Source organism: Rhineura floridana, chromosome 1 (genome assembly GCF_030035675.1).
Source record: "Rhineura floridana isolate rRhiFlo1 chromosome 1, rRhiFlo1.hap2, whole genome shotgun sequence".
NCBI lineage: Eukaryota > Metazoa > Chordata > Lepidosauria > Squamata > Rhineuridae > Rhineura > Rhineura floridana.
Window position 1 is genome coordinate 36,392,859 of NC_084480.1, and position 14,857 is coordinate 36,407,715.

At 39.1% G+C, this 14,857-nt stretch overlaps 1 protein-coding gene across 1 annotated transcript in view; it reads right to left on the reverse strand.

Moving 5' to 3' along the window:
• The window catches only part of ANKRD55 (ankyrin repeat domain 55), a 59,226-nt gene that overhangs the window by 5,269 nt on the left and 39,100 nt on the right, over positions 1–14,857 (reverse strand). The window contains exons 7-9 of the mRNA XM_061608547.1: positions 11,164–11,348; positions 8,799–8,966; positions 3,852–4,513 (exon numbers count right to left, since the gene is read on the reverse strand). Coding sequence (XP_061464531.1) covers positions 3,852–4,513; positions 8,799–8,966; positions 11,164–11,348 — 1,015 coding nt within the window. The remainder of the gene's footprint in view (positions 1–3,851; positions 4,514–8,798; positions 8,967–11,163; positions 11,349–14,857) is intronic.

Genomic DNA, 14,857 nt, shown 5'->3' on the forward strand with positions numbered 1-14,857 from the left:
GCATTTCTTTGCTACCAGTTGAACAGGTTTTAATAATCCCAGAATGCATCAGTTTTCAACAATCCCCCCAAACACAGTTTCAAAAAGCTGTTTCCTAGCATCTGTTGAAGCTCATATATGTTTGTTTTTCCCCACTCATTGATGCTGCCTTCCATTTTTTTTTGCCTTGTAGACAACATCAGTACACTTTTCTATGGAAGAATTACTTCATTGCTTGTTGCAGTTTATATCATGATTCACAAAGACAACAACCAATTTAAAACACTGTGAAGACCTTATTGAGTGACTGATTCAAAGACTGCAAGTTTCCACTCTGGGGGCGAAAACCCCCAAAATAAAACTCTAGTATGTCAATTACTCAACTATATGAACATGTTGCTGATCAATACACATGAAATATATAATATAATAATCTCTATTCTTGTGTTCTAAAAGTAGACTAAGTAAAGCCCCATTATGTATCCATAATGATTTCTGAGAATGGGGCAATCACAGATTTTCCTTCAAGGATCTAACAGTGTATATAATACATACCCTTCACTTGAAAATCTACAGTAGGATTAGCCAACATGGTATCCTCCAGATATTGTTGGATGACAGTTGCCATCATCTCTCACCATTGGCCATGCTGGCTGGGACTTATGGGAGTTGCAGTTCAATAGCATCTGGAGGGCATCACTTTAGCTATACCTGATCTAGAAGTACTCCATTGAGTTATACACATGAAAATACATGCAGCTGCATGACATTATCAGACAATTGGTCCATCTGTCCGATATTGTCTAGTTCAAGGGACAGTGGTTCTCGGAAGTGTTATGCAAAAATATTTTACAAACATCCTTTACCCAGAGATGCCAGGGATCAATCCTGTAACCTTATACATGCAAAGTATGTGCTCACCATATATGTAGTTGCAGTGGCAAAGCCAATTTTGGAAATGTTGATTTATTTTTAAAAATCCGTATATTGGCCTTCTGATGCCTGCAAATTATTCAGGGCAGTTAACAACAATTAAAACCAACCCAAAAATACAATTTCAAACTACAATATGCAGAGACAGTGCAGCACATTAAAACAAAAGCACTGAACTTATCTGTCCAATAAATGAAATTCTTGTCTAAACCATATGGTTTTTGCTGTACAGTGAAACACTGTGAAAGAGTGAGCTAACTGAGCCTTCCAAAGTAAAGAGTTTCACAATTTATTCTTGGCCAGTGAGAAGGCCCTTGCTTTAGTCTCCCTCAGTGGAGCCTTCAACGTAGACAGAACATAGTGCATTTCCATCAGATCTTAAGTTGTGGGCAGGCTAGTGGGGAAGGAATCAGTCTCAAAGTCCCTGGACAGTACACCCTTTCTACCAGTTGCAGAACAGAAGGCAAGAGATTGTCAAGTGAAACACAGCATGTTCCCCTAGTAAACACATAATAATTTTCATGGTTTCCTTGCAGTTTGAGCTGTTGCATCTTTAATTTTCTTTTCCATTCCCAGAAGTCATGTAAGACTGCCTTTCCCCCAATAGATAATTCTTCTGCCACAACACAACAGAGACAGCAGTGAGGCTGCATTAGACACTGATTCATATTGCTTGACCTAAAAACTCTGAAGGTCTAATTTGCAGAACTTATGGGTGCCTAATGAAGGCCAAATCAGATGCAATTATTCTACATACAGATAACTACAGCTATCTCACTTCTTCAAAGCTAATAACAGCATTAGGGCAGGTGTGATTCATATTGGAGAAAGGGTATGGGGAAAAGTGTTAAGCACCCTCCCCCAGAGTAAAAGAACATAAGAAGGGCCCTGCTGGATCAGACCAATCACCCATCCAGTCCAGCAACCAGTTCTCACACTGGGAGAAGCCTGCAAGCAGCACCTAAGTGCACTCTCCCCACTTGTGATTCCCAACAACTGGTATTCAGGGGTATACCGCCTCTGACAGTGGCCACATCTTGGGCCTGCTAACTAGCATAGTAAATCACAGGAGATCCTAATCGGCCCACACCACACCTTGGTTGGCCCTAAATTACAGGAATTCTATTAGGGTTTCTCAGTGGCAGCAAAGTACAGACCTTTTATGGTGAACACGTACCCAACCCCATTTAGCCTTTATGGGATTCTTTGAAAGCTTTGCTTCATGGACAATAGTCCAGTGTTCAACTACTGTGATACTAAGATGCACCCAGACTGACAAGTTTTACTATAGAACATCATCCAGGGAGGTAACTAGCTCTAAATACCTAGTTCTAAAAAGAGAACTCAGCATTGCAGTTTTCATGCATTTCCATACCAACTTTTTAAAGTATTCATTGAAATATAGCAGAGTATGCATGTTTCAGCCATGACATTCAGGAAACCAATCCAAGAGAAATTACCTATTTCAGTGGTAAACGGTATAACTCATAATGCCTCAGTATTAACAACCACAGACATTGGTATTTGAATAAATGCCAGTTCTCAATACAGTAAACTTTAACTTCTACAATCATAGACCAAAAAACGTTTCAGATATCTTTTGGAGACAACCAACCATTGGGTATTATTTTATTGTTGGTGTGTATGTATTGTTATGGGATTGTGGGTTGAGATAGAAATCAACTGTAAGTCCCCTTCCAGCCTCTGATTTGGAACCCTGTACCTGGAAGTGGGCTCTGCAGCAAATAAACCTTCTCCACTAATCGGACTAGTTCCCCTTATTAATTAATTAATTAATTGTTAATCTACTTGAGTGGGCAAGTGAGCTAATGGGTGTGTCAATTGCCCATTAATGGGTGAATAGATTTTGGGCCAGATACATTCTGTGGTGATTGAAACTCTTTTCAGGAGGAAGGCCCTTCCCTCCCACATCCTGGAGTCAAAAAGAGGCTTGTGTTTTTAGTCTGGTCTGGAGATGCTGGAAACTTGAAACACACACAGAGAGGCCTGCTCTCTGCACCATGGCTTTGAGGTGCCTCCCTATTTAAGCCTGATGGAAAAGCAAGATCTATTGGACTGTTAATGCTTTGAACTGCTCCATCTTAAGCTCAGGTTGTGAATGTGCAGGGCCAGTGCCAGACATGACTGGGCCCTTGGGCACCAGCCTGTCCTGTGTGTGCGGCTACTGTATGTTCCACCTACCTTGCTCCTGTCTTGTGCTGCTGCGCATGCTGCGCATGCAGGGCTACCATCAAGCAAGATGGCGGCAGAAGTTTCTGTAAGGGGTTGATGCCCCTGCCACTATCTTGTTTGATGGCATGCATGTGTGGTACGCTGCGTGCGCACACATGCCTGCCATCAACCAAGATGGTGGTAGGGGCATCAGCTCCTTAAAGAAGCCTCCGCCACCATCTTGGCTGGCCCAGTGCTTGAAGTGGATCTGGCCTAATTGAATCTGGTCTAATTTGAAACAAAACCATCCCAATTCCTTGATCGCTCCAGTTTGAGTACTGGGAGCTAACAGAAAGTGCATGCATTATTGTGCCCAAAAAGGGGATGGGTGATGAATGTAAGGAAGTAATGTGAACAGTATCCTTCCCACTTACAAAGAAGAACACAACTATTCAGTTTAAAAGAGGCTTGACTTAATAGCACCATGAGGCTTAAGTCAAGAGGCTTGACTTAATAGGGGCATGGAAATGGTCACACTGAAAGCAAAAAGTATAGCTCTGATTGCTGCATGTAATGATGCAATTCTTTTCAAATAATTGCTCTTCTTTGGATCATACCATATGGGCTGCCACAGTGCTAATCCTACTCAGAGTATATCCATTGAAGTTAATAGGCTAAGGTAGGTTCATTAATTTCATTAGGTCTACTCTGAGCAGAATTTAGTTGGATACAACCCAATCAAAGTAGAGGGAGGGGGGAAGAATTACCTGATGGAGAATTAGGCAGGTGTGGAAGGTGGGGAGGACACAACAGCACATGACTGGATCTTTCTGGGAACAATCCATCTATCAGTTTATTATCAGAAGGCATTGTCGTCCAGACTTTACATGTGAGTATTTGGTTAGTGTCAACTTTCCAAGGCTTATCCAGTGTTTGTCGGCTGCTCCTTTGATCTGACAAATCATGTTCACTTCTGCTTTTTTGAGACCTATGTACAAAATGGTGACTATCAGTGCCCAGATTCATGCTAGGGGTTGTTGAGTGAGAAGTCGTTAAAAAAGAATGGCCCATAGTAATGGGTGGCAGGCTTTGTGTTCTTATTGGTGGAAGGCCACTGCAGTCTGGTGGGTTATTCTCTGAGATGAGGTACTTTTTGGTGTCTGTGTTTCTTCTTTTAAAGTCAATAGCTGTGACACACTCCTCAGAGGAACCTTTGCAGCTGGCATCCATAATGCAGTCAAATGTGGTGATAATATCATCTACTTCTGAGGTTTCTTCTCTCTGAGATCTCTCTCGTTTCTTGTCTTTGGGGTTTGACTTCCAATCCTCCTTTTTCTTTTTGCAGAAGATTTGGTTCAGCATACTGAGTCTACCTTCCTTCTTCAGGAATTTATTATTTTGGTTGGAAACTTGATGAACAAACTCAGGTCTTTTGGGAATTAAAAACATCCAAAGTGAGAAAAGAAAATTACAACTCTTTACTTTTTTAAGGTGAGTATTTTTAAAAAATAGTTTTAATTTAAATAATGTTAAATAAATACTGTTATCACCCACAACGGCAATCTTTAAAACATGAAATTACTTCTAACATAAACAGTTTTCCGCTTTTAATATATTTTAACTACAAATTTATATCCCAACCTTTCCAGTTTTCACGTCATATAATCATTCTGTTCCCTAAAATCAAGTTTTAACTCTATTAAATGTATTTTTATTAAACAATCAGGGCCGACTTATCCATTAGGCACAGTAGGCACAGTGCCTAGGGCCCACGATACTTTTAGGGGCCCACGAAAATGTTTTAATTTCTTTTAAAATCAAAAGAAAAAAATGAACTTTTAGGGTCGAAGAAAATCTTTTAATTTTTTTCTCACATCAGAAAAAAATGAAATTTTTAGGGCCCACAAAAATCTATTAAATTTTGTCTAAAACAGAAAAAAAATGTTGAAGTATTTAAAGTTATATCAAAAATAATTTTTAATATCGATATTATTATGGTGGAAGGGGCCCATGAAGGCAAAAGTGCCTAGGGCCCACGAAAGTCGTAATGAGGCCCTGTAAACAATACATTTTATATACATGTATATATATACACACACAGTCTCAGAACTTAACATATAAAAAGTGATTCATAGTAGCTTAATTCTACCTCGATTCCTTTAAAACCTAACCTTTGTCGAATATATTGAGTTAGAGGGATCCATTTCTGGAAGTTATTTTTTATAACATACATTCTTTATGTCTTTCAACATAGTTGTTAATTTAATAACTTCAATCTACACCTATATTTCGTACAATAGCTACTTCTGAGGTTGTGTACACAACATACATTTAAATCACATTGAAATTTTCTCCCTCAAAGAATGCTGGAAACTGTAGTTTGTCAAGGATCCTGGGAATTGTAGCTCTCTGAAAGGTAAACTGTATTTCCAAGTTTTTTTTTTTGAGGGGGGATGTCCTTTGATGTGCTTTAAATGTATGGTTTATGTCCAGAATTATATCCACATATAACATTCTTACAATAGTGAGTATTATTTTATTTATTTATTTATTGTATTTATATACAGCCCCATAGCCGAAGGTCTCTGGGTGGTTTACAATAACTAAAAACATTAAAAACAAATATACAAATTTAAAAACACATCTTTTAAAAACAATCAAAACACTATTTAAAACAATTTAAAACACATGCTAAAATGCCTGGGAGAAGAGGAAAGTCTTGACCTGGTGCAAAAAAGATAACAGTGTGGGTGCCAGGCACACCTTGTTAGAAAGATCATTCCATAATTTGGGGGCCACCACTGAGAAAGCCCTCTCCTTTGTTGTCATCCTCCGAGCTTCCCTCGGAGTAGGCACCCGGAGGAGGGCCTTTGATGTTTAGCGGAGTATACGGGTGGGTTCATATCGGGAGAGGCGTTCCATCAGGTATTGTGGTCCCAAGCCGTGTAAAGCTTTATAGGTTAAAACCAGCAACTTGAATCGAGCTCGGAAACATACAGGCAGCCAATGCAAGGTGGCCAGAATCGGTTTTATATGTTCGGACCATCTGGTCCCTGTTACCAATCTAGACGCTGCATTTTGCACAAGCTGCAGTTTCCGAACCATCTTCAAAGGCAGCCCCACATAGAGCGCATTGCAGTAATCTAGTTTGAAGGTTACCAGAGCATGGACAACTGAAGCCAGGTTATCCCTGTCCAGATAGTGGTGTAGCTGGGTCACCAACCAAAGTTGGTAGGAGGCACTCCGTGCCACCGAGGCTACCTGAGCCTCAAGTGACAGAGACAGTTCTAGGAGAACCCCCAAGCTAAGAACCTGCTCCTTCAGGGGGAGTGCAACCCCATCCAGGACAGGTTGGACATCCACCATCCAGTCAGAAGGACCACCCACTAGCAACATCTTAGTCTTGTCTGGATTGAGCCTCAGTTTATTAGTCCTCATGAGGAATAGCCTCATAAACCCCACTAAACTAGATTTTTTTGGCTTTGATGTGATTTTAAATAGGTTTGTCTTTTTACTGCTAGTTTTAGACCCAGTGATATTCAAGCCATGATATTTCTACAATTAACCCCAACGACATTCTCCAATATTTTAAAAAACTTGCATCAGCTAATAAAATGTCTTACAGAGATAAAGTTAAAGCTCACAAACTTGACAATTTTACATGCCTGATAACAGGATTATAATGGGATTTCAACCAACAAACAGCATAGCAGGACTAGTTTTCCACCTATATAACAGAGGGAGTGAATTTTGGTTGTTTGTTTTTTTTAAAAATTCAATATCCCCTAGACTATGTTGGTGGCAAGAACTAGAGAATGTTGTTCTTTAATAACTCAACTTCTGGTAAAACCTTTACAGGAAGTGTAGTTTGTTGCAGTTTTATCGGAAAAGTGGCTTAGGTATTTCCACTTTCACATTTTGCAGCACAGGAAATATAACTAGTTATAGTTTTTAACTAGAGGGAGGGGAAGGGGAGAGAAATGTAACATTCAGAAGACTGGGAAAAAGCTATGCTAAATTTCCATCTTCCTAGGTGACTTATTGAAATGAGAGTATATACTCAATATTGCACAAAATGCACAGAGAATTCATACTACACTACCGTTGTTACATCTTGTATCCAGAACAATTTTTCAGTACATGCTGGTGTTTTAAAGAAAACTATGACTTGAAGGCAGTACATTTACATTTTTATGAACCGCTTTTGCAAGTGAATCTGGCTATATGCCAGAACCAATGGACAATCACTCTAAGGCTGTACAACATTTAGGGACTTAATGGCGATATAGACCACAGGGCAGGTGTACACTTTTTTTTTTCTGCACCAGTTGATCTCTGGATAAACAGTTTTTACAGGTTCCTGAAGTATTGCTAAAACCTGTTTGATCAGGTACTATTAAGGGACAGAAAAAATTAATGTGCACACCTGCAAGCAAAGATGAATTTTTCAAACTGTATTTAGATCTTTTATACACAGCCCAAGACTCTTTGAATTTGCTATGTATGTGATTGAGGATTATGTAAACTGGATTGTAATCTAGGTTGTGTGTTCTGAACCTAATTTAGAACATGCACTAACAAACAATCAAAGACTGTCTGCAGGGCTGATTCTAGACTCACAAACCCCAATTCAGAACCAGACTCATCCACACTATATATCAATTACATAGCGGGGGCGAGAGACAGCCTTTCTTACAGTTGAATAAAGAACCAAAAAGAGTGAGAAACCACAAAGTGATGGCTGAAAAAGAACGTATTGGTTCAAGTTAGGGATGTGCTAGAATTCTGCCCAATTTGGATTTGGTACCGAATTTTCCATTAATTTGCTTATTCTCAATTGCTGAGGGTTGGATTTTAATATAGTGAATTTCAGCTGCTATTTTTGAAAACAGCCTTTTTTTTTTTTTAAGGGGGACTCTAAAACATCAATTGTAAGAATAATAATTTATCAAATTTCCTTTTAAAATATCAATATTTCCTTCAAAATATCAATATTTCCTTTAAAATATTGATATTAATATTGATATTTTTTCTGAGCAAAAAAACAATGAATCAATAAAAGCAGTGGCTAGCAGATACAGAATGAACTCTAATCAAATCGATCTTTCTCACACAAAATGGTAATTTCAGTTCAAAAAATAGAAACTGAAAAACATTCAGTGCAACTCAAGTAGCAACGATGTGGCTGTTAGGGGTGTGCTTAGGAGTTCACCCAAGTCGGATTTGATGCTGATTTTTCCATTATCTCATTTCTTCTCTGTTGTTGCAGATCGGATTTTTATGTAGCAATTTTCCACAGCTATTTTCAAAAACAGATTTTTTTAAAAATCTGCCTCTAACATCCATTTCATATTAAGAATAATTTTATTGATGTTTCCTCCAATTTATCAATATTTCCTTTCAAATTATTAGTATTAATATCAGTATTTTTGTGAGGATTGAAAAAAATTAGATCGGTAAAAGCAGTGACTAGCGGACAAAGAATGAACTTGAATCAATACCGGCCTGTTAGGTCAATGGAATGCTTTTGAACTAGCATTGGCCAAAGGATCCCGTCTCTAATGGCTATTACATGAAAAAAACAACAACAATGTGAAGGCCCTCAGAGAAAACCACAAAAGGAGGCAACCTGATAAGTTCCGAGGTTAAAATGGTTGCTCTTCAGTTTTTTTTCCTTGCTGGAAGGAGGAGAAGTCAAAAGGTAAGACTCTTACCTGTTCTCTTGGGAAAGCAGTTTGATGCATGCTGTGTGCCCACAGTACATAGCATATGTCAGTGGGGTGTTCTCATTGATGTCTCTTGGGCTGCTATCTACCCCTAGCTGTAGCAAGGCCTTTACACAGTCAGCTTTTCCTGCTGCTGCAGCCCAGTGTAAAGGTGTCCTAGGGAGCAGAAAATAAATGTATTTTATAACCTTGTGCTGTTTAAAATCTGGCTAAGAATAAGACACCCAGCTGAGGTGGTGCACCCCCTGTGAAGTCAGGTTTTTGAGGCATGGCAACTATTCATTTTCATGCAATTACATGTCAGAGGCAAGAGTGTAGTTCACCACCTTTTATAAAGCATGACTGTAAGATTCCTGGAGCTGGTGAGATCCAATAAATCTTCTTGTCGCTTTTCTATGACATGCCTCAGTTGTTCCTCAGTGGGATACCCACAGTTGTTCCTCTGACTCCACTTTAAAGGAGTTGAATTTGAACATTAAGCATCCAAACCAGGGCTGGCTCCAAGCATGCGGGGGCCCTTGGGCATCAGCTTGCCCTGGCCCTCCGGTGTGTGTGTGTGTGCGTGCGTGTGTGCCCCCCCACGGCCCCCTTCCCTGTCTAGTCTTTACCATTGCCCTTAATGAAGATGGCGGCTGTGGCTTCCCTAAGGGGAATGAAGCCTCCGCCGCCATTTTTGTTGATGGTACACGTGCGTGCTACGCGCACACATCTCTGCCATCAACTAAGATGGCAGCAGTGGCTTCAGTACCTTAGGGAAGCTGTGGCCGCCATCTTCATTAAGGGCAATGCTAAAAAGCTGGCTGACAGGTAAGTGGGGGGCGTGGGGTGGCGCGGATCGTGGAAGGGGAGCAGAGGGCCCCTTAGGGGCTCCTGTAGCTCCGGGGCCCTCAGGCCAGTGCCCAACCTGGCCGCCCTTTAGAACCGGCCCTGATCCAAAGAAACATAAATTTCAGTAGCACAGCCTATACTGTACTATATTTGCAGATCGCACACTCTGGTGTAATTCTGGATTTGCCAATAGGACATTGAACTGAGATTGAAGTATTGCATCACAGCCCAAATATTTGAAGACTGAATTCCCTGTGTTAAGTTGCAAGTTCGAAAGTTTTTTTTACAATCTGTTTATTATTCCTTTATTAAATTTTCACATGGGGTTCTCCACACTCTCCAGTCCAGAGGAACTAACAGGTCCATACCTGCTTAGCGTCAGTGCTCCCAGATCATTCACAGGGCAGTTTGAACTCTAATTATTACTTTATTTTATAAAACTGACATCACATATTTTTGCACCATACTGATCAAACATTCCCCACAAATATTCCTGTGTCTTGCAAGTAGGGATGATGAAGAAATTTGATTAAGTTTGCATTTAAAGCCGAATTAAATTCACACTTTCTGAAACAATATGAGAACTGAACAGTAGCCATCCTTTGAAATTCACCCTTATCCGAATTTTGAGGTGCAATTCTCTAGACAATGTTTACAGAAATGCTTATATCAGGGGAAAGTGTGCCTTAAAATGAATACATTAGTGAGAAATAACACAAAATTGTATTATATTAGAATAAACTGCTTGCAAAAATGTGTACATTAGTCAAAACTTCATGCGAAAATACTTTTATTAGGAGAAATATGCACTAAAATGCTGAAGAATTTTCATGAGAATTTTTTTGTTTTTAAATGCAGATTGTTGCAGAAATGTGGGGAAGTGAATTTAGGAATGAGAAAAATGAAAAACTGGGAGAACTGAAATAGACAGATTCCTCCATCCTTACTTGCAATTAAAAAAAATATTATTTATAAAACATTACAGTGACTTCTGGCTCTCAAGAAATGAATGCTTGGCTATTGTGAGTTTCCTGTCACTTTACAATAGGGCTGTATTTCTAAAATGAGAGCTCCCCTATTTGAAGGCATTTTCTATTTGAAGGGTTTTGTGCGGCAAAAGCCTAGCCAGAAATCTCATATTCTACCCTTTCTTTTTAATCCTAGTGGTGCAAGAAGCACTTCCTTCTTTATGTCATTACATCCTAAGTCACAGGACTCATCTTTAGTGAGTTGTGTGCCATGAATTAAGCTTTTGAGTGAACATTAAAATTTAAGTGAACAAAATACTAAGAAACTCCTCCACATAGCACTTGCTTTTCTCCTTACACAAGTGCAGAACTATAACAATAATGGTTAAGGGACCCACTTGCTGAGTTGCTGCTGAGCAAGAAGGAGCCATGAAGAGTATCATTTCATTAGAGGCTCCATTTCATAAGAAAGCAGCTAAACGTGCTTTACTATAGGTCAAAACACCGAGGGCCCAGCCAGAACTCTGCAGCTCTTTTCAGTTGGTTTCCATGGTCACCTGTCATCCACATCAAGGGCCTGCAGGTTGCATTCTGGGACTTTAGCCAGCTCACTGATAATGTCGCTGTATCCTGAAGCAGCAGCAACGTGCAAGCAAGTCTTCCCATTCTCATCATCATAGTTTATTATTGATGTGCTCTGGCGGTGGTTCAGGATGATAGAACACAGGATCCTGTTTCCGCTCTGAAAACCAAATGTGTGTGTGTAGAGACAGAAGCCTTAATTAGCAAACAACAAATTTCGTATATATAGTTGCAATGATACATGTTACTGTATCTTTAAGATGAACAGAATCTTTAAGTCTTTCAGTTAGCTTGGTCAGTTAGAGAAGGTTAAATTCACTTGATGGATGTTGTGCATGCATATGTGCTTGCCTATTAATCCACTAATAGGCAAAAAAACCTTTTGGTTAAGAACATACCGATAGCCAACCGATATTTCTCTCAAACTTTAAAAAGCAGGGAAATTGGGCAGCTATAGTGAATGCACCAAGGAAGCAGGAGACCTGACCTCCTCTCTGAGATATTGTACTGCCCTACAAATTTCTGCTTTTTAAAGTTTGATAGAAATATCTGTTGGCTCATAGGTACATTTTTAAACTGCAAGGTTTTTTTTGCCTATTGGTGCATTTCTCTGCTTTTTAATCTGAGAGGTATATGGGATCCCATGCAAGTCTGCTGAGAATGGATTGACCATTTCAATGCTTATTGAGTTCAATGGGATTTACTCCCTTGCAATCATGGTTAGGATAGGTAAAACTGATTATAGGGGAAAAGAAGAAGGGGGAGGGGAGAAGAGAGGGAAGGAGGAAGGGGAGGGAGAGGGAGAGGGGAGGGGGAAGAAGGGGAGGAGGAGGAGGGGAAGATCAGCTGTAGCATGCTACAGCTGATCTTCTCTTCTGGCGCGATCAGACTTCTCCTCCTCTGGTATGATCAGTGGGTTAGGTTCCAGACCCCCGCACCACAGCTGATCTGCTTTTTGGTAGTTTTCGCTTCCGGTGGGGGTCTGGAACCTAACCTGCTGTATGGGTGGGGCCCTACCGTACTGACAGAAAAAAGTCCAACAGGGGTCTGGATTTTTTCTCTCTTGTTTTGCACTTTGCACTCTAGATTCTCTCTAAGTATTGTGTGTATTGCCATGAAAACTTAGAAGTTGTTGTTGGATGTACAAGAAGGGACTTTATTTCTAGACATGCTTCAGAAAATAATGGATGGGATTAACTCAATAAAACAAGAACTGAGAAATAATAGACAAGCGTGGAGAACTGAATTTCATGAAATGAGACAGGAGCTGAAAGAAACTCAGGATTCTATGAGAAAGGAGAATAAAGATAGATCTGGAAAACAAAAAAAGGATGAAAGAGAAATTAAAGGCAAGGTTCAATCTATGGAGATTGGCTTAAATATGGACATGAAAAAAGATTTGGATTTCCTGGTTGTGACGGATCCTGGAGATAAATATTACAGTTTGGAATACAGCGCTGTCTCTGAAGGAATTGAAGAGATTGGAGATAAAGATATTATCGGTTCAAAAAAATTCCTGGACTGGAAGGATTTGATGGAACTTGAAATGGAGAAAGTTAATAGAATTAATCCCTGTTTTGTGTCAATGGAAAAACCTTCAAGAAATGTACTAGTGTATCATGTGGAAAAGAGGAGCAGAGATGCGGCTTTGAAACAATACTTCAGTGTTACGTTTGGATTTGATGGTAAGAAAATATCTGTGATGGAGGAAATTCCTATCAGACTTTTATTATATGACTATGACAGCAAGATTTTTGGGTGCGTAAAGATGGAAGATGGACCCAATATGGATAATGACAGAAGAGCGATTTGAAACTACTGGACTCAGTAGATTTGATGAGTTGGATTAATTGACATGTTTATTTAGAAAAAAAATTGATTGACATATATCTCAAGGATTGGAAACTTCTCTTTGACTTTTTGTGGAAGATTAAAATGGTATGTTGTTAATGAGATTTGAAACCAACTAAGATAACTGCTGGAGGAAGGTGATTTTATAATCTATTAAGAGATAGGTCTGTTATATATTATAGATTTATAGTTGAATTATAGTGTTTTGAAATTACTGGATTTAGTAGATTTGATGAGCTGGATTAATTGGCATGTTTATTTAGAAAAAAATTGATTGACATATATCTCAAGGATTGGAAACTTCTCTTTGACTTTTTGTGGAATATTAAAATGATATGATGTTAATGAGATTTGAAACCAACTAAGATAACCGCTGGAGGAAGGTGATTTTATAATCTATTAAGAGATAGGTTTGTTATATATTATAGATTTATAGCTGAACTATGACAAATCAGAAGTCAATATTTTATATATATGTATTTTTTTTGTATTGTATTAGTTATTGATTTGTGTTGTTTTCTTTTTGTATTATTTTGGTTTTGAAAATTAGAATAAAAATTAATTGAAAAAAAAAAAGAAAACTTAGAAGTTGTTAAGCAAGCGCTTCTGAGTTCAGGACAATAAGTTTTGTAAGGTTTTGTTTTGAAAGGAGCTCATGGGAAGCAGTGGAATGGCATGGGGGTATTTTTAATTTAACATTGCGGAATGCAAAAAATCATGCTGGCTATAGTATACACTCTTGTGGCTGTATACTAAAAGATCTGTTCAAAATTACTACATTGAACCTGAAACTTCATACAGAAGACAACACGTGGTATCCAAAGTGAAATATGAAATATGTTGTGTGAAGGTACAATGGAATATTTGAGGACTCTGAGTTCTTTGTCTCTCTCACACGAGGCAATTGAGGAATGGAAGAGATTTAAGCAAGAATTTCAGATTCAGAAGGCCTAGGCCAGGCAGCTATAACTGCCACCATCTTTATTTATCCAGAATGCCTCTTGATGCAGAGGGATACTATGGCCACATTCACACTATACATAGAGAGCTTGTCTACATGGTGGTTTAGTCTGTGTTTGGCGCTACTCACATCCCCTTTTAATTTGCATGGTTCACATGATGTTACTGGCAAACGGAAGCTATCACGCAGTTTCTCCCCTGTAAATCCATACTAACCCAATCCTCTGATAATATGAAAAGGGAAGGAAAAATGTCTTAATTCCGTATCTCTAGTACTTGCAGATGCTTTGCTCCAATGCTTTTAGGTGGGTATGTCAGTCATTCCTCTCTCTACTCCCACTCCCTCCTCCTCCCTTCTTTCATTTCCTGTGGGCTGACAAACAACTTGCAGATGCTGTCTCCTGTTCTGCAAGCCTTTTTTATGTTGCTACAAATAGTACCTTATTTCTCTACCTTGTGCACAAGAGCATAAGACTGCCCAAACACAGATTTGTATTTCAGCTGTATTGTACAAATACAAATAATCGCACTTCAGGGTTGTTGTTTTTAAATGAAACTAACTGGTAGAACAAGCTTAGCATGCTTGGTTGCCAAGTATCCAGAGGGAGTGGAAATGTTAAATTAGAGGGTGTGGCCATTAGGAAACTGTGTGATCCTTCCCCTCAGTGTGAATAGAAAACACCATGTTTGCAGCTGGCATTGAGCCCTTACTGTGGATGGTGCAAATAGAAAACACAGGTAAAAACAGCATCTTTAGTACGAAGTAATGCTCCCATGTGGTTAAGCCCTTATTCTGCTGTTATTCCACTTTAAACTGTCATGGCTTCCCCCAAATAATCCTGGGAAGTGTTATTTGTG